General features: G+C 37.5%; 2 protein-coding genes across 3 annotated transcripts in view; one reads left to right on the plus strand and one right to left on the minus strand.

Annotated features, from left to right (window-relative positions):
• Window positions 1-235: 235 nt before the first annotated feature.
• fmc1 (formation of mitochondrial complex V assembly factor 1 homolog) lies at window positions 236-14460 on the minus strand. Its single transcript, XM_057860988.1, has 2 exons — window positions 14277-14460; window positions 236-692 (listed from the first exon to the last, which is right to left on the minus strand). The coding sequence occupies exons 1-2, from the start codon at window positions 14403-14405 to the stop codon at window positions 489-491; spliced, it is 333 nt and encodes a 110-aa protein (XP_057716971.1). The 5' UTR covers window positions 14406-14460; the 3' UTR covers window positions 236-488.
• A 68-nt stretch (window positions 14461-14528) lies between these two features.
• Window positions 14529-19172, plus strand: part of LOC130931850 (glutamate receptor ionotropic, NMDA 2B-like) — a 419867-nt gene continuing 415223 nt past the window's right edge. Inside the window, exon 1 of one of the 2 annotated variants that reach the window (XM_057860982.1) lies at window positions 14529-14568. The gene's annotated coding sequence lies outside the window, so the exon portion shown is untranslated. The remainder of the gene's footprint in view (window positions 14569-19172) is intronic. The other variant, XM_057860986.1, reaches the window with a different exon arrangement.

Genomic DNA, 19172 nt, shown 5'->3' on the forward strand with positions numbered 1-19172 from the left:
AACAAATGTTCCCCCCAATACAAATCACTGATGGTATAGTTTTTTACTTAGTCAACTTCCATGTCTCAAGTAGCAATTTTTTTCTTGTCAAAGTGTGTTTTTAATAAAATTTTCCAACTAATAAAACATTTGGAGGCATGGGAGAGATATCCCATTCCGTTCCGTTCACACAACAGGTTAACTAATCAATCATGATGCCTACAGATGTGCTTTTCAAAAAAGGAAAACAAATATAAAGTGGTGAATACTTTAATAGAGAAATTAATCAACGTGGAACAGTTCTTATGAATGTCTAGCACTGCTTTCGACGATATTTGAAGGACCAGAACAAAAGCAGATATACATTAACTGTAAGGTTCATCTATTCATAATGTGTTTTTCCCATACATGGTTCCTCCCTGGAAAGCATGTTATAGTCCACAGGCTTCTGGATGAACACATATCCCTTTGGAAGTTGCTGTTCATGAAGCATCATTCATGCACGGTTTTCATTTCTCCCAGCCTTTGCCTCCGGGCTGAGTAGGCAACCTGAGCCCCACCAAGCCCGCCACCTCCTCTGCGCCACGCTCTCCCTTTCCATGGTAAAGGTTATGCAGGGCTTGGTGGTTCCTGGAGGATGCCAGCAGACACATGTATGTTTGAGAGGCATGGAGCGCCTCCTGCTGGGCGCGGCAGTATCTCTCTCCTGTCACCTGTAGGAGAGTAGAATTCATTAAACCGGCTTACACAATTAATGAATTACAACTAAAGGTATGACAATATATCGATTTGCCAATGTATTGCGATACTTTCTATATCAACAGGTTATCGATATTTAATAATATTTAATATTTCCCCCTAGACCAGTGCTTCCCAATTATTTTCTGTAACGTGCCCCAGGAAGACGTAAACGTTTCCTGCCCCCACAACTCTCTGCCGCCAATGTAAATAGTATCATTTTTATATTAAATTATTTTAATAAGTACACCTCTGCATATCATTGTCATTTTTTATATTAAAGAAAAAAAGTAATATACCGTAATTTTCGGACTATAAGGCGCAGCTGAGAATAAGCCGCCACCCACCAAGTTTGCCACGAAAACGGCATTTGTTCATAGATAAGCCACACTGGACAATAAACAGCAGCTGTCCTTCACTGTGTTATGTCATGTTTACACAAAAAGATAACCTGTAACAGTTTATTTGACAGCGGCAGCATAAGACTGTCATAAGACCAAATGGACCACCATGAAGCTTTGAACTAATTGGCTGCAAAGCTTCATAGCTTTAAGCTTCATTTGTCCATCACTGCTCCCTTAATGGAGACAGTCAACCTCTGCTGCCACCTGCTGTAAACACTTGTTGTCCAACATGCCTCCTAGCATGCATTACAGCGATACAGATGTAAATGACAATTAAAATTCATGTTCTCTGCTAATTATTATTATTATTATCAGTTACTGTTCCAGTTGTTTCATTAATTGCTAGTCATGGTATTTGGTAGCACTTTATTTGACAGCGGCGTCATAAGACCAGCATAAATCTGACGTGACACTGGCAGATGTCATTTTGTGTCATCTGGCAAATTATCATACTTTTGAATGGATGTAAAAGATCCGAGCTGGAAATAAATGGAGTTAGTGCCATAATTTGGCAGATGACACTAAATGACATCGGTCATAAGCATTCATTGATGCCCATGATTTTGTCATGTCATAATTATGACGGCCTTTTGGCAGTTTTAAGACGCCGCTGTAAAATAAAATGTTACCGATCAACCCAGTAAACCAACAAATAAGCCGCACTGGACTATAAACCGCAGGATTCAAAATGAGGGAAAAATGTAGCCTGAAAATTACGGTAGATCAACTTACAATAAAGTATAACTTTATTAACATTGTTTTGTTTGTAACAGAAGAGACTTAAAGCACATCAATTTCACTGAATTAAAAAAAAAAAAAGTTATTGAATTAGAAAAAAAAAAAAAGGCACATCCAAACTGTAAAAACACACAGAACGTACATTTTTGGACCATTTGATACTGAAAAATAAAATTTAATAAAATCAATAAATAATAAATTTAAATTGATTAATTTAACCAGAAAAAACACTCAAAAAATTAATGGAACAAAAGCGACAGTGTCACTGGACAGAGGGACAGTTTTTATTTTCGCTGCAGGCAGCATCAGCTCCTTTGCTATGGTGTGGGGTTATTTTGCACTGAGCAACTTGGTATGCCACCTTATATGATGCTAACAGTGCTCGCTGGTTTACTGATTTAACGCTGACAAAGCAGGACGATTGTTGACAATATTTGCTACGTATTCGGTGAAAAAAAAAATCAAGCGGCTTATCAATGTGATTGGGGTGTAATGACTTTAAGTGATGTCAATTGATTTGGCTTCCTGCTATCCACTGCCAACACTTTTAGACACAGTAAAGAGACTGGTCTTTCCTTGTCTCCCACTGCATCAAGAGTCAAAGCCAAAAGCTACATATGCTTCGTCATAGTTCCTCGTCTTAGCTCTTCATATCTCCAGTGCTCTTTGCTTTGTGCTCTTGTTTGGTTCAAAAATACTGCGCACACTCTAAAAATGAGAAAGCCACTGCCACCCAGTGAGTGGATGTGCAATTACACTTTACTGTAGTACGGCAAAAAAGTATGTTCCCCGAGGTCACATGTGCCACCCCTGGCTTTCATTGCACCCCACTATTTAAGAAGTACTGCCCTAGAATAAAAAAATTTCTAGAATAGTGTTTATGTTAACTCATTGGCTGCCATTGACGGCGCTTGACGTTCAATTCCTTTTTGACTGGGAGGGATGGCCATTGGCCCTTGCTAGTCAAAAGCAATAGCGACGTCTTGTTCCGTTAACGGCACTCAAACATAAGCATTCAAAGACAGTCCTTCTAATTTGAATGAACTGGTCGTCTATCATTGTCAATGGCAGGCAAGGAGTTAAGAAATGATTTTCCAATTATATAAGTGTTGCTGTATTTATTTAAAGAAATGTGGCTCTGAAATATTCAACAAGTCTGTGAGGAAGACAACTTTTTGACATATTGTCCACTAAGGCGCAAAAAATAATCATTGTTTTTTAGAAATAGCTTGTTTTTCTCTTTAATAGTTGTATTGTAGAATATTGTCAATTGATTTCTTGGGCTGAGTATCAATAATTGTTGTATCAACATCTTGTGAGATGATACTAAAAAAGTAGGGCTGTCAAAAGTATCGCATTAAAGAGCGGCAATTAATTTTTTGAAATAAACACGTTAAAATATTTGACGCATTTCATGCACATGCCCCGCTCAAACAGATTAAAATAACAGCACAGTGTGATGTCCACTTGTTACTTGTGTTTTTTGTGTATTATCGTCCTCTCCTGGCGCTTGGGTGCAACTGATTTTATGGGTTTCAGCACCATGAGCATTGTGTAATTATTGACATCAACAATGGCGAGCTACTAGTTTATTTTTTAATTGAAAATTTTACTAACTTAATTAAAACAAAAACATTAAGAGGGGTTTTAATATAAAATTTCTATAATTTGTACTAACATTTAGCTTTTAGGAACTACAAGTCTTTCTATCCATGGATTGCTTTAACAATGTTAATAATGTTAATGCCATCTTGTTGATTTATTGTTATGATAATCAAATACAGTAATTATGTACAGTATGTTGAATGTATATATCCGTCTTGTGTCTTATCTTTCCATTCCAACAATAATTTACAGAAAAATATGGCATATTTTATAGATGGTTTGAATTGCAATTAATTAATTTTTAAGCTGTGATTAACTCGATTAAAAATTTTAATTGTTTGACAGCCCTATAAAAAAGTAAATTTGTATCGAAAATCGTATCGTATTGGAAGGAACCCTGAGCTTCCCACCTCTAATTACAATTGACATGAAAGACAATTAGTGTGGAAGGCCAGAACGCTCCGAATTAACATCATAATGACATTAACGCATATACTGCACATTCATCATCAGCTTTTCTAAGTCAACATTATTCTACTGTATCTGACAAAGCAAATGATGTTGACATTAAGCATTTGGTCAAGTCCCTATAGTTCCACATATACACTGCATTATGACATCCCTGGGTCATTTTTGGAGTTTCAACAAATACACACTGACAAGCTCAAGTTTTCCCGCTGGCTGTTTTGCATCACTGCACATGCATTCAGCCGGCGTGGTGAGCCTTCTTCTCTCAAGCATTACTAATCAAAGCTTTAAGCCTATATGCTTTGCAATCCAAATGCTACATTTCAACAGGCAGTGTGTTTTGATAAGCCATCCATTTGTTTTCTATTGCATTTGTCCTTATTAAGTACAGTAACTGAAGTCCTTCCCAGCTGACTGGGTGAGAGGTAGGATTCACATAACAACTGATATCTTGCATAGTACAGAACACATTTAGTCTGTGCACCAGTGATTTAAAAGTGTTTCTACATGAATTATGTAACCCTACCACCATTAATGGATCCACTGAATTCTTGTAAATTTTGTTTTCATGCAGTACCAATTAGACAGTTTCCTTCATCAATCTTTATTGATCACAGTGAGCCACCAGTTCGATGACCAAAATAATTGTCACTTTTTCTTGCAAAGCTACGGACGCAAACCTGGAATTTTGGGATGCGATTTGAATTAATTTGGCCAACTTGAACACGCTCATTACACAAAAACACTCATCTCAAAATGATCTTTCTCCATTGAAATTGATGTGAATAGCATTAATCCATTCCAACCGTCAGCCCCCCCGCCCCCAATTTTTTGGGCCATGTATTTTGCACTTTATAATACTGTATTACACTTAATAACAACAGTACGTAATGATTTAACCATTAAACTACTACATTGGGGTTTTACAAGTATCGAAGTGTTGAAATGTGAACTGAAATGTTGTATTCCAATATAATTTTTGATCGCAATCATATCGATACGTAGTTACATTTACTGTGTTTATTTTTGCACAACCAAAAGTCACCAGAAATTTGTCGTCAGGGGGTACAATTAATTTCGCACTACTTGAGGATGGAGGATATTTCCATTGACCGTGCCAGACGTCCAATCCTTTGGAGTGGGCGTTGGTGCTGCAACGATTAATCAATTTAAAAAAAACAACAATTCCAATTAAATTTTGCTGCCTTGAGTATTCGTTTAATTAAAGTGGCGTTGTAATGGTTTGTTTTGAAAGTGTTTGCCTTTAGTTTTATTGATATGGGTGGATACTGTACACTGCCCTCAAGTCTGCCACATTTCTCAGCTGAATCCAGCTGCTCCCTTTTAAGACCAACATAAGCTAAGTTTTTGTTTGAGTTAATGTTTTTTTTAATGCATTCGTAATTTAGTTTAAAGGTATATTTAGCCATTTTTTGTGGGAATATGTGTTCGAACTATTTGTTAACAGCATTGAAAAAAAAAGCTGGCATTATACAGCATTTAAACTAGCGGACTTTTGCTATGTAAATTAGCCAATTGTTCTTTTGCTGTATAATTTCCTCATTTATTATTTTTTATACCATTTGAGGCTCAGGTCAGGTATTTTAATTTTTTATGTTCCTTATCAGATTACTCGATTATTCGAACTAACTAGTTCATCGATTAACCGACTACTAAAATAATTGAGAGCTGCTGTCAACCTCTCAATTCTAATGGATTGGACGTTTACTAGTGATAAACTTATTCAAAGATTTTCAATTTAGTTACTACAGCCACATGATTGGACACCTATCATCGCCAGTGTGATCGAAAGAGTTCATTAAAAAAAAAAAAATCGTATCAAAAATGGTATTGAATATCGAGTATTTTTTTGTGTATTTTGTATGAGTGTTAATGAGTGGTTTTATGTCCTGCAACTGGTTTACTGACAGTTCAAGGTGCACCCAGCCTCTTGACCATAATCAGCTATGATAGGCTCCAGCAGCACCGCGACCCTCGTCAGGATTAGCAACACAGATGAATGTATAAATCGTGGTTTTTAACCTTGCTAAAGGTACCGAACCCAACGAGTTTCACATATGCATTCACGGAACCCTTCGGAATTATATATATATAAAAAAAAATCCAATTCAAAACCAATGTATCTCACCAAATATCTAAGTGGATTCCCATTCAACTTTCTTCTCATTTTGACAGCATGTTTTTAAACCGGTCTAAACTTGAGTCCACACTGCCCATCAGTCTGGTATACGTATTAATACCATGTGCGAGTCAACATTCCAGTGAGCAAAACAGTTTCTCCTCCCATCAGATAGAGGACAAGCAGTTGAAAGAAATGGAATAAAGCCTGTAAATTGGGGGCAAGCCAATGAAAAACCTAATCATAGGGACCGTAAGAACCTAACACTACCAACTTTTCAGGATGCTCAAATTGTCCCCGCCAACTTTTAAGCAACCTTATTTGCATTATATAAGGATTTCAGTTTTATAGGTAATTTAGACTGTCTTCCCATATGTTGTAAGGATAGAATTGACCCTACCATTAATAAGTGAATTACAGTACTTATATGTTCAGACTTGCATATACCCCTTTCACTTGCTGAATGTGCCAGTCCATTTTTTCCCCTCAAACACATGTTTCATTGGCTAATGACTTGACCTTCCCAACACACACACGTAATCACCCACCGCCACCTGACAGAAATACAACATGCCGCTTCCTCCGCCACCTTCAAAGATGAGGGACATTGTAATGTAAAAATGTAAAAGTTGTGTAGGTAAGGAACACAACACTAAATTTGCTACTGAAACTCCGACCTGCATCAGAGTTAGCAAAACATCAATCTTTGCGAATTTCTTGAACCCGAGGAGGAAGCTGCTTTGAGAGAAATATCCTCCTGGATGTGTTCTACTGTTAATATTGATTAAACTGAAAGAAATGTAGTAAACCAAGGTTTACCTTGCCTGGCACGACTAGACTTTTCTCCCTGTATTTTTTAAACACCTTGTGAAGAGTCTGGGACCCAGCTCCTTAATGGCCTCTCGAGCCTGAACAAAATCATCCGTGCAATCAGATTTGTTTATTTGCGTGACGCGCTCTTAAAGAGCAAGTTGTCTTCACAACAACACAGATGGAAAACGGAAGAGCCGAGAATAATAATCTGCGGTAAATTCAGTTTTAAATGACCAAAAACACATCGAGTCGCTAAAACCAACAGTCTGTCTCGCGCTAACCATGTTGAATAAACTTTTCCGTTCTCCTCGTATGTTTATTTCAATGGGCTTGAGTTTCTTGTCGCTTTACCAACGTCACATCTGCCTATCGCTCATTGGTCTACTCCGCTCCGCTGTCTGTTTGCTGTGGCTTGCTCCGCCCTGGAAATTTGATCCGCGGAACGGTCGCCAGAGTCTATCGCTGGAACAGCGGTGAGTCTGGAGTTCCAGGCAAAGGTTTACTCCCTTCTCCTCAGTTTTCATTTTTATTTTATTTATGTGGTCTGAAAGCAGCCCAGAGGACCTTTCATTTTTTGTTGCGTTTGGCTGTGCAAGTGGACAAAAGCAGTCATGCTTTACCTGAAGGAAGGCTCCATTTTTATTTATCTTTGTCATTCCCAGACTAATATATATATATATATATATATATATATATATATATATATATATATATATATATATATATATATATATATATATATATATATATATATATACTGTATATAGTTTTTGTTATATTTAATTTATTTAGACGGACAATTTTGAGAAGTATTAAGACAAATGAATATTTTTTTTTGCAGTCCTGAATACTTAAGAGAACAAGTTTTTATTTTTTGTGTATGTTAACATAATTGGTGTTCAAATAATGCAATTTAAATTTGCTACTAAAATCCAAACATTTATTCTGGAAGTTTTCAAAATGTTTCTTTCATAGTCTTTGAAAACAAAGGTTCGAATCGAACGGTGTATCACCTTAACCAATAAATATACACTACAAAAACCTACTTCCTTAAAACTGAAAAAAAAAAAACAAAAACAAAAAAAAACAAAACAAAAAATACCCAAAAAACAAAACCTAAATTCGCCTGTTTTCAGTTTAAATCTACAAGAAATAAGTGAAATTATCTGCTAGTGCTTCAAGTAAATTTTACTCAGATTTCTTAAAATAAGAAAAATAGCTATCTGAAAATAAGCTTAATAGGCTTATTTTAAGCAAAATATTTGTATATTTAACCTATCTGTATATTTAATCTGTGGCCGTGGCGCAGTTGGTAGCTACAGTGGTCCTTTTTAGTTTTTGAAAACAAAGGTTGGAAACGAACGGTTTATCACTTGAACCAGTACACATGAAAGTTGGTATAAGTCAATGCAGATTTAATTTGTATTGATCATTTAGTTCATATTCGTGAGAAATGTAGCCCTGACCCCATAAGCTGATTTTAAGGGGGGGGGCCCTCCTGGTGGCCGAAAAGTGTCATTGCATGAAATTGACTTTCCTATATATATATATATATATATATATATATATATAAAAGTTCTGAAGCAATAAAACTGCAACACGAATTAAATGAACAAAGAAATTTTTTTTTATAATGGGTCGAAATTATTTTTCATACAGATCATGTGACTAGCACCTTAGATGGTCATTTGCTTTGCATATAATTTTCAAAAAAAAAAAAAAAAAAAATTAGGGTAGGGCAATTTAATTTTTCAAATGATTTTTTTCTTTGATTGAAAATATTTTTTTTGATTGAAGCAACTTTATTTGGGATTGAATGATTTAGCCACAAATGTCCTACCCATAATATGGCCCAAACACAAAAATGATTGCTTCAATCAAAGAAAACATTTTCAATGAAAAATTAAGTGTTCAAATGCAAATTTTTCAATCTCAAATATTTTTTCGCATTCAAAAACGTTTTCTATGATTGAAATTTTTCTTTTTTTGATTGATTTTCTTTTTGAAAATATATATATTTTTTGAAGCAACTTATTTATTTATTTAATAATAAAGACAAAAACGTCCTAGCCAAAATGTGGCCCAAACACAATTCAACATTACTTCAATCAAAAAACGTTGCTTCAATCAAACAAACAAACAAACAAACAAACAAAAAAAAAACTTGAATCCAATCAAAAAATAAAAAATTTAATCAAAGAGTTTGTCTTGTCTTGCTTATTTTCATGTGATGTGAACCACTTTTACCTTGTGTTAAATTGTGCTTTTCAAATAAATTTGCCTTGCCTAAAAGTGCCGACGTAATTAAATAAATACACCATTAAATATGGAATAAAAAATTTCAAAGTTCTGTGGTATGGTACACTAAAAGTGCCACGGATTTAAATGCAAACATTTGTTATTAAATGTGTCATTAATTCATTAAAATGGCGATCACGTTCATGTAAAAACATATTCAATGTATAAATATTTTTTTTGCTATCATATATTATTTAATTATTTATTATTGGATTGTCCTGTGTAGTTACCGTGCTTCAAGAATGTATTTACTTTTAACTACGTCCATCAAAGATAGTGGCTGGATCCAATAGACAGGTACAGTAGGCGGCATAACTTAAGCTATTAGGGTTATGTCATGCTGGTTTCACAATCAACAGCTATTTGACTAATATAACGTAACATTCCACTTTCTTCTCTTTGTAGATGCTCTTCTGAAATATTTTCCTTCTACCTCTGATCATCCTGGGCCATCTTTTACAGCAAACTTATTAGAGCTGTCCCGACTAGTCGACATAGTCGAGGTCATCGATGACATAAATCCAGTGTTGGGAGTAACGCCGTTATAAATAACGCCGTTACGCAACGGCGTTATTTTTTCATAACGGGGTAATCTAACTAATTACTTTTTCCGCCGCTACAACGCCGTTACCGTTACTGACGGTCAAAAGCGGTGCGTTACTTACTCTGAATAAATTGAAGAAACTACCAGCTGTGTCGAGTCGACTCTGCTCTGTTGATTTGTCATCCAAGACTTGGGGTGCGTTCAGGTTCGAGAATGGCGCACGTACTTCTGACTCCAAGCTGTTTGTCCCTGCTCATTCAATTAGACAATGCTTTCCAAAGTTTGGTAACGTTTCTGTGTTTGCTACACCTGATGCTAGCCTCGTTCCCATCTCCCACTGTCAGCCAGCAATAATTCTGCTTCCATCTTGAGGACGGCAGACGCTTTGAAGGTGACGTGAATTGTCGGGAAACGAGCCTACATAAATGCAGCCCCTCGAGAGATGCGATGGAAGTGATTGTGATTGGCTGAGGGTTAGAGTCATATGTCGTGGTAAGCCAATCAGAGCCGGTGATTTCACAAGCAAACCGGAACAGCGCGTGCGGCAAACACACACACACATAACAGATGCTCAGGGTCGGGATGGCAGAGCATTCAGAAGAAAAATTGTCCTTTAAGAGGTGGAGATATAGACACTATTTCAAGTTTGTCGAAATTAAAGGAAAGAACCTGCATGTAATGTGTCATTTATGTCCCGGGGCAAAGCTTTTGTCGACATCTGTGGTAAGCAATTCAAATCTGCTGAAGCACCTAACAAGTTACCTACCTGTCTGTTCTTCTTTATTCCACTGACTCGAATACTGCTCAGAAAATTTCAAATTCTTTGACATACAACAAGTTCTTTTTAAAGTAACGGAAATAGTTACTTTCCCTGGTAACTAGTTACTTTTACTATAGAGTAATTCAATTACTAAGTTACTTTTTGGAAGAAGTAGTGAGTAATGTAACTAATTACCTTTTTAAAGTAACGTGCCAAACACTGCGTAAATTCGTCGACGAGCACAACATCCCGTCGACGGTTAATGAAGGGTTAAAAAAATATACGCGTGGAACGTTCAGAATGTCGGATGCTCTGTATGCAAGCGGGGAAAGCGGCACAAATGGTAAATGGTGTTATACTTATATAGCGCTTTTCCACCTGTCAAGGCTCTCAAAGCGCTTTACACTATCTCGCCAAAGCCAAAAAAAGCGCACCAGAGTGTCGAAAACATTGACTTATTTCAAAGAAACAAAGGAGGGTACTCTTCTGTCCTGTCTCTTCAATGCCAAGCTTGGATTCACGTCGGCCGTGAATAAACACCTCAAGCGCCACCCAGTTTGTAATTTTTGTTTTTTCATTTTTTGTACACCAGAGGGTGCTGTCGCCTTACTAAATAATAATGTTTCATTGACAATGGGCCTATAAGTGCTATTAGTATTGTTCTTAATTCTAATTGAAAGGTTTATTTCATGTTATGGTTTATTTTATGGTATAGAAAATTATATAAGGTTAAAAGGTCATTAATATATACAGTATATACAGTGATTGCACTCAAGGGAGAGATTGTCAATGATAAGGTAATAAATTAAGGTAAAGGCAATTCATATAGGCAATTCATTGATATATTAATAAGGTTTAAAAGGAAAAAGGTGAAAAGTTTTTGTTAAGTATTTCTAACTGTGTTGTTTTATTTATGTGCACCGTAGCTCTTACAGTGTGATTACATCAAGGATGGAATAAAAGTTGTAAACCATCAGTTTAAGAGACCATCTTTTCAATCGGGATGCTACACTAGTTAATTCTATCAGCATTTGAACTCATTGTTTATTTGTGATTTATTATTATTATTTACGTGTTTATTTGTACTTGAATAAATAATTTAAGTGTTCCAATATGTTTTTTTGTGAATTGATAAGCGTCAACAAAAATTTCAATGCAATATTAGTAAACAAAAAAAAAAAGTTTTTAATTATTAGATTAGTCGACTAATCGTAAAAATAGTCTGCTCACTGATCGGGAGAAAATTAGTTGTTTGGGACAGCCCTAAAACGTATCCACATCAGCACTAGGCCTGTCGCGATAACAAATTTTAGTGTGCGATAATTTATCTCATAAATTATTGCGATATGCGATATTATTGCGCCGCCCCCAATTTTTTAAAAACCGATTTACAATAACACAGTGAGAATACAGTATATAGTAATAGATCAAGTACACCCATTTAAATGAGATAAATATTTACTTTTAAATTAAAAAATATTTGAATACTATAAGGAATCACAACTAAAAACAATAGACCATGCCTCTTAAGTAAAAGACAACAATATTAATACCGCACAGAAACAGAATAAATAAAATGTGTTTTTCAAGAAAAAAAAATAATAACATTGCACTTAATAATTTCAGCATTTAGGCAAATGAAAACTTTTCCCCTCATAGCTTCTGCAATGGTGTTCCATAAGGATGCAACGATACAGATAAGTCACGGTTCGGTACGATTTTCGATACGGGGGACACAATTTTCGATCCGATTCAATACATTTAATGCTCTGGAAAAAAAAAAAAATTGTATTTTTCGTTTCATATTTTTTTTTTTTTTTTTTTTTACTAACGAGCAAAAATTAAATTCCCATCATATAAACATGTGTTTTAGTGCACAATATTTATGTGCTTACTTCTTACTGATCTGAAGAAATTTTGTATAAAAGTGCTGAGAACAAGCTTTACTGTTTGTAAAGTGAAGCAGGGCACACTGTTGATTGCTACAGCTCTCTTAGCAGTTAGGTTTACTACATGAGCAAGACATCCTATTTGTAGTCCGAATCCATCTGTGTCACGTACTGAATTAACAATATTTGCAGCATTATCTATAGTAACTGGTATGGATTGATTTGGCCTTCTTAACTTCCAATTAGTCATGGCGGTTTACAATTCATCGATGTAGTATATGGACTACGTGTCCCATAATCACTCTGGGCTCACGTAGCCAATGGCATGGGACGTAGCACATCTAGTTTGCTATTTCATGATATCTAGTGTGTGCGCGCATTAAAAAAGTTAGCAAACAGAAGTCACGTCAGCTCATTACTGCACAACACCAGAATATGACAATCGACTTTCATAAACAGGACGAGTTTAAAGCACAGCGTTTTTAATTTGCCACTCAATGTTCATCATTCAGCTGTCCGTTGTCAGAGCGAGGTTGTTCGTAGCAGCCAAGTCGGTAAAAATGTTTTGGCGGACTTCGTTGTAAATATCCGGTGTTGTGCCGAAAAATAGCCGCCCCGCATGAAATGTCACTCCTGACGGGAGCGCCCACACATCAACAACACCGGCACGCCAGAGATGGTCCGCAGTCAATCCGGAGCACTGACGCGGCCGGTATACGTTGAACAATAGGATATGATGGGAACGATTGGCTCCGGCGCTATTTTTTGCCGGACCTGGAATGAAGATGCATTTTGCACAGTTGGTAACAAAGAATCCGAACTTTTAACAGCAGTCTGCCGCACGCACGCACGTGCACGTGAGGCGATAAATCGCAGCGGAAAAATTACCGCCTTCATTTTTATTTATCGTGCGATAAATGAAATTATTGCATATTGCGACAGGCTTAATCAGCACCAAGTCAAATCCCAGCAAGTCCAGGAAAGAAGTGCACCTTCTAAAACAACTGTCACATGAAAGTGCAATAGATGCTTTTGCATCAGTGAAGACAAGGTGAGTAAGGTTATAAGTCAAGGTAAAAAAAAAAGTTGCATTTTAAAGTGTTCTGTGTGTCTTTATATAGGTTTGTGTGGGTGGGGCTAATCATATTGTAATAACAATTGTAATTTATTTAATGCATTTGTTTTTGAAGTGTTTTTTATTGGTGCTTTTGAATAGTTATAACAGCATTTTTCTTTTAATTTATGCACTTGTTCGTCTTTTTTTATATAATAAATTACAAAGCGATAATGTGCTTTTTCAGTGTGAGTGTTTAAATATATGTGGTGAAAGGGGGGGGGGGGCAACAAATGTGTTGCCTAGGGCACCAAATTGGTCAGGAACGGCCCTGGAAAAAAGTGTACATGCAAGTTATGCTGCTATATCGTCCATACCAACATTGAGACCAAACCTACGCCCATGCTGCGGGTGCTTGGCCAAACCCCTTTTACTAACTCACCGAACCCCTGGGGTTCCGTCGAACCCAGGTTAAGAACCACTGGTATAAATGCTGCTCTCAGTGCGATGCATTGCATCAAAAAATGCCTCTCTCGGCATGATTAAACCTTCATAGTTGAACTTTAGATACATCGCTTAGTACATTACAGTACAGTACAATACAGTAAAGTACAGTACTTCCTAGATTATCTGTTAGCATGCCCTTGAGTTAAGATGCGTTTATACTAAAGAAAAATGTTTTAAGATGGGGTTTCATAAGCATCACGTTTCAAAGCGTCTCGAGTCAAAATATAAATATACACATGAAACAAATCGACAAGTTTTACTGGAAAAATAGCTGTAAAGGTGCACTGTTCAAGCTAAGTTAGCTGGCAGAAGTAGAACAGCAGGAAAGGGGGAATTCACCTGATTTTTCCGAAACTGATCCGTAATGTAATTGTACGCCAGTGACTGTTTGTAATTTTGTCCTTGCATCGCTCGCAGTTCTTTAAGTATCCCTCTGTAGACTCGTAAGGACGAAGGTGACGCTGCCATCTTCGGACGAAGAGCGAGAGCTGTCTAGACGCCTGGGCAGACCAACTCAATCGAACATCGCATCATCGACTATTCAAATCAACCACCGGGTGGCGATGTGACACCTGGAGACAATCATGTCAGCGTCTTGCACCTCCAAGGCGACGTTTCTTCTCGGAGAAAGGTAACATAAAACTAATTTAAAATGCAATCCCTCACAATTAGACAGTTTTTGCGGTTTCTTGTCACGTTTGTCGTACTTAGACGTGCGCAACAGTCACTAAACTTGCTGCAAATAACTAAATATGGGGTTATTTTATCTTGTGCGTCGCCCTATTGTATTTTTCTGGATGAGCAAACTCACTCAAGTACGTGGATCTTAAAAGCTAAACCAAAGGGTATATCTATTTGAGTGATCACCAGGCTTAAATGATTAACTCATTGCCTGCCAAGTGCCAACGATGGTCGTCCCAATCATTTAAACTGGGAGGACTATTAATCCTAGGGTTTTCAACTCCCAAAAAAGAAAGAAAAATAAATAAATAAATAAATAATAAAGGCCCCTTCATTGGTAGCGCCGGCTGGCCTGATAACTGTAAAACCCCAAAAGGGTCAAAATACATAAAAACAACAATATGGGTCTACAGGCGCCTTCCTTTCGGGCTCCAATTTCGTCTTGTCAGCCCCCCCTCTCCATTGGATAAAACATTCACTATATGGTCTAGGCTGGGCATAGAAATACTTGCTTGGCTCTGTCAGACTGTTCTCCCTGTATTTTTCAAACACTGAGAGAAAGGTCTGGGAACCAGCCCATTAACGGCCTCTCGAGCAGGTACAAAATCAATCGACAAATCAGATTCGTTTATTTGCGTGACGTGTTCTTAACGAGCGACGTCACTCTTGCGCGTCGAAAGTCGTCTCCACAACAACACAGATGGTGAACGGGAGAGCCGAGAATATGTTCCAGTCCACGGTAAAATCAGTTTTAAATTTCCAAAAACACATCGACACGAGTCATTGACAAGTCTGTCTCGCGCTAGCCATGTTTAATAAACTCCGCTCTCTTCGTATGTTTACTTCCGCGCGCAAGTCCCTCGTCCTGCCCTCGTCATTTTACTAACGTCACGTCTGCCCGTCACTGATTGGTCCACTCCGCTGTCTGTTTGCTGTGGCTTGCTCTGCCCTGGAAATTGTATCCGCGTGAATGGTGGCCAGACTCAATAGCTGGAACAGCGGTGAGTCTGGTGTACCAGGCAATAGAAATACCAGAGATTTTATATCTGGATTCAACAGGGGTGAAAGTGGTTAGAGTTTCTTGCCGGAAGTCACCGGCGTGAAGATTTGCCACGGAGCAAGAAAATTTATTTATTTGGGAGGGGGGGGGGGTCAAAACTACTGAAATGCAAAGAAACTGTTTGGTTCAGTTATTTCTATACACATACAAAAACTGATTTTCATTCAAAATTTTATTTTTTCAATGATTTGCTAAATAAAAGTTAACAAAATCAGCTATAACCCCAACGTCCATCTCCTAATTTTTATTTTCCCACATTTCCTCACATACTAAAAGCCAAATCTCAATTTTAACGACTTAAGAACATGGGATGTATATTAAAATTGCAGATAATGTAAATATTTACTTTTTGCAGTGTTTTTTAATAATAAAGATATAAGTAACATACATTAAGAAAAATAAGTATAAATGACTTTTATTATGCAGAATGAAATGGAATATATTATATATTGACTTTTTTAAATCATAAGGAAATGAATAAGTAGCCTAACATAAACAAATATAAGTCCAAAGTGCACATTAGGCGCTTTTGCACTGTTGTAACTATCCGCAGTTCCTCGACCCTTTTGGGGGTGGATGGCGTCATTTTGTGTGTTCGGATATGTAGGAACTTAGGACAAGGACCTCGTCTTGCGAGCAACATTTTAGCGCCGACTTTGAAGTGAGTACTTTCCGCGGGGCCGCAGAAACGATATGACGTAGCTCTTTGGTGATTCGCTGAAATCAGCGGCAAACACGCCCCTTACTTTCCGCGCATCACGTGGAGCCGCCATATTTAAAAAACAACTACCCCGCCTGTAAATTGGTGTTGTTGCTAGTAGGAAAAATAATGGAGCCAGGAAAATCTCAATGGAGCGAGGAGGAGGTAAAAGCCCTCCTTGCTATTTATTCAACTGCGAGCGTCCAAAGAGGACTTGAGGGGGCGCAACGCAACATAAAAATATTTGCCGAGATAAGCGCACAACTGGAGAAGGCTGGGGTTTACCACAGCTAAGATGTTCTGAACCTCCCCATCAGAGCAAATAAAACTAAATATGATAAATAAGCCTCCTTAACGCTTTACTTGCTCTTAAAGATTTGATCCATTTTCTGTTGCATTCCCCAATTTTTTTTTTTTTTTTTTGCCGTTTCAGAAAACATGCACATTTGAACCAATCAGAGCTAACTATCTCTAGTGATCACATGTCAGTAAGTAAGCCAATTGAACAGATAAATGAGTCCAGGCGTTTTGCTTTGCTGCGTGCATTCGCACGTTGACATGACTCGTCGTTGTCAGACTGATATCTGCAGCAGCTGGGGAAACCTCCATGCCATCAGTGGAATAAAAAAATTAGAAATATTGGTGGAAACGGATTACACAAGCACTTTATCATGCTTGTTGTTAACACTTGTGTACTGTATATAAATCTAATGTTGGTAGATTGTTTCTTCTTGGAGATGAAATGCATGTGTGGCAGCTTTGTATTTTTTTTTTTTACATAGCATTTTGACAGTTGCCGTCATATTTTCGGAATCAAAGCACAGTATACCGGAACTGCATTCTGGCCCTGAATCTTATACCGGAACTGCGTTCCGGACCGTTCTGGCCCACTTTCACCCCTGGGATTCAAACTTTGCCTCCTTTCAACAGCTAGCTGAAAAGTATTCATTGCCTAACTGTCATTTTTTTCAGGTATCTTCAAATTCGCAGTTATGTCCGCTCACTTTGTCCAAGTTTCCCAACACTCCCTGCCGCCTCTGCTTTGGACACCTTTTTAACACCTTTGCCATCTTTAAAGGGTGCAATAACTACAGTCTATTCTAACATTTACAAAATCAGCTCAGACTCCACCTTAAAGACCCTGAGGGCGGTTTGGGAGTCAAGTTTGGGAATGAATATATCTGAAGAGGTCTGGAGAGAAGTCTTACGTAGGACACACAAATCTTCAATTTGAGAATAACACAGTTTTATTACCTTGGTCTTTCCTATGGAAAGAACAAGGTATTGTTATTCTGCAACTTTATTCGCCTTATTACCTTGGTCTTTCCTATGGAAAGAACAAGGTATTGTTATTCTGCAACTTTATTCGCCTTATTACCTTGGTCTTTCTGAAAGAAAGAACAAGGTATTGTTATTGTGCAACTTTATTGTACTTATTACCTTGGTCTTTCTGAAAGAAAGAACAAGGTATTGTTATTGTGCAACTTTATTGTACTTATTATTTATTCATCTTATTCTCCGCGTTTTTTTGAGCCAACGCACAGCCCAAACCGTAGCACCGATCGGCACAGTTCAAGTATCGGCACGACCGGAATTTTCGCGTGACGATGGGAATTTTTCAAACCGCCACGAAAAATTTTCCGTTCGCCCGTAAACGGCAATTTTCCGAAAAACAAAAAAAGTTTCAAAATGTATCTAGTCCTACAATTTTTGACCAAATCACATAATTTGGGCATCAAAAATTCCGGGACGGTGAGGGGCATAAAAGTTGTATACAGAATTTGGCAAAAATTTACGGTTCCCCGGAAATTTGCCAAAAACTTTCCTATTCATTTTGAATGGAAAAAAAACGCGCGCTTCACAGCCCGAACCGTTAGACCGATCGGCACCGTTCAAGTATCGGCACGACCGGAATTTTAGCGTGACACAGGAAACTTTACAAATGGCCCCGAAAATTTTTCCGTTCGTCCGTAAACGGCAATTTTCCGTGAAAAAAAAAAAACTTTCAAAATGTATCTAGTCCTACAATTTTTGACCAAATCACATAATTTGGCCATCAAAAATTCCGGGACGGTGAGGGGCATAAAAGTTGTATACAGAATTTGGAAAAAAATTACGCTTCCTCGGAAATTTGCCAAAAACTATCCCATTCATTTCGAATGGGAAAAGTTCCCATTCACTTCCAATGGGATTTCCAATGGAATTTACATTGCATTGATGCCATTGACGGCCATGCATGTCGAATCTACTGATGCCAATGTACTTGGATTCAATTGACTATATGGATGTCGATGCCATTGACGGCCATGGACGTCCAAAATTTTTCCCATTCATTTTCAATGGGGAAAAAACAAAATTACCCCAAATCAACAGAAAATGACCAGATATCAATAGGACGTGTCCCCCAAACTTCCCCAATTCCATTGACGCTTATGAAGGGTGCCGCCATTGACTTACATGGACGTCCAAAATTTTTCCCATTCATTTTCAATGGGGAAAAAACTAAATTTCTCCAAATCAACAGAAAATGACCAGATATCAATAGGACGTATATCCCAAACGTCCCCAATTCCATTGACGCTTATGGGGGGTGCTGCCATTGACGTCCATGGACGTCCAAAATTTTACCCATTCATTTTCAATGGGAAATTTTTTTTTTTCCCCAAATCAACAGAAAATGACTAGATATCAATAGGACCTGTCCCCCCAATGTCCCCGATTGCATTGCTGCTTATGGAGGGTGATGCCATTGACGTCCAGGGACGTCCAAACTTCCCATTCATTTCCAATGGCA

The sequence above is a fragment of the Corythoichthys intestinalis genome, chromosome 16, assembly GCF_030265065.1.
Source record: "Corythoichthys intestinalis isolate RoL2023-P3 chromosome 16, ASM3026506v1, whole genome shotgun sequence".
Taxonomy (NCBI): Eukaryota; Metazoa; Chordata; class Actinopteri; order Syngnathiformes; family Syngnathidae; genus Corythoichthys; species Corythoichthys intestinalis.

Coding starts and splice junctions, on each gene's coding strand:
- fmc1 (XM_057860988.1), bottom strand. CDS start 14,405: ATGGCAGCGTCACCTTCGTCCTTACGAGTCTACAGAGGGATACTTAAA. Junction 693..14,276: donor ATCAGTTTCGGAAAAATCAG/GTGAATTCCCCC, acceptor ACTCTCCTACAG/GTGACAGGAGAGAGATACTG.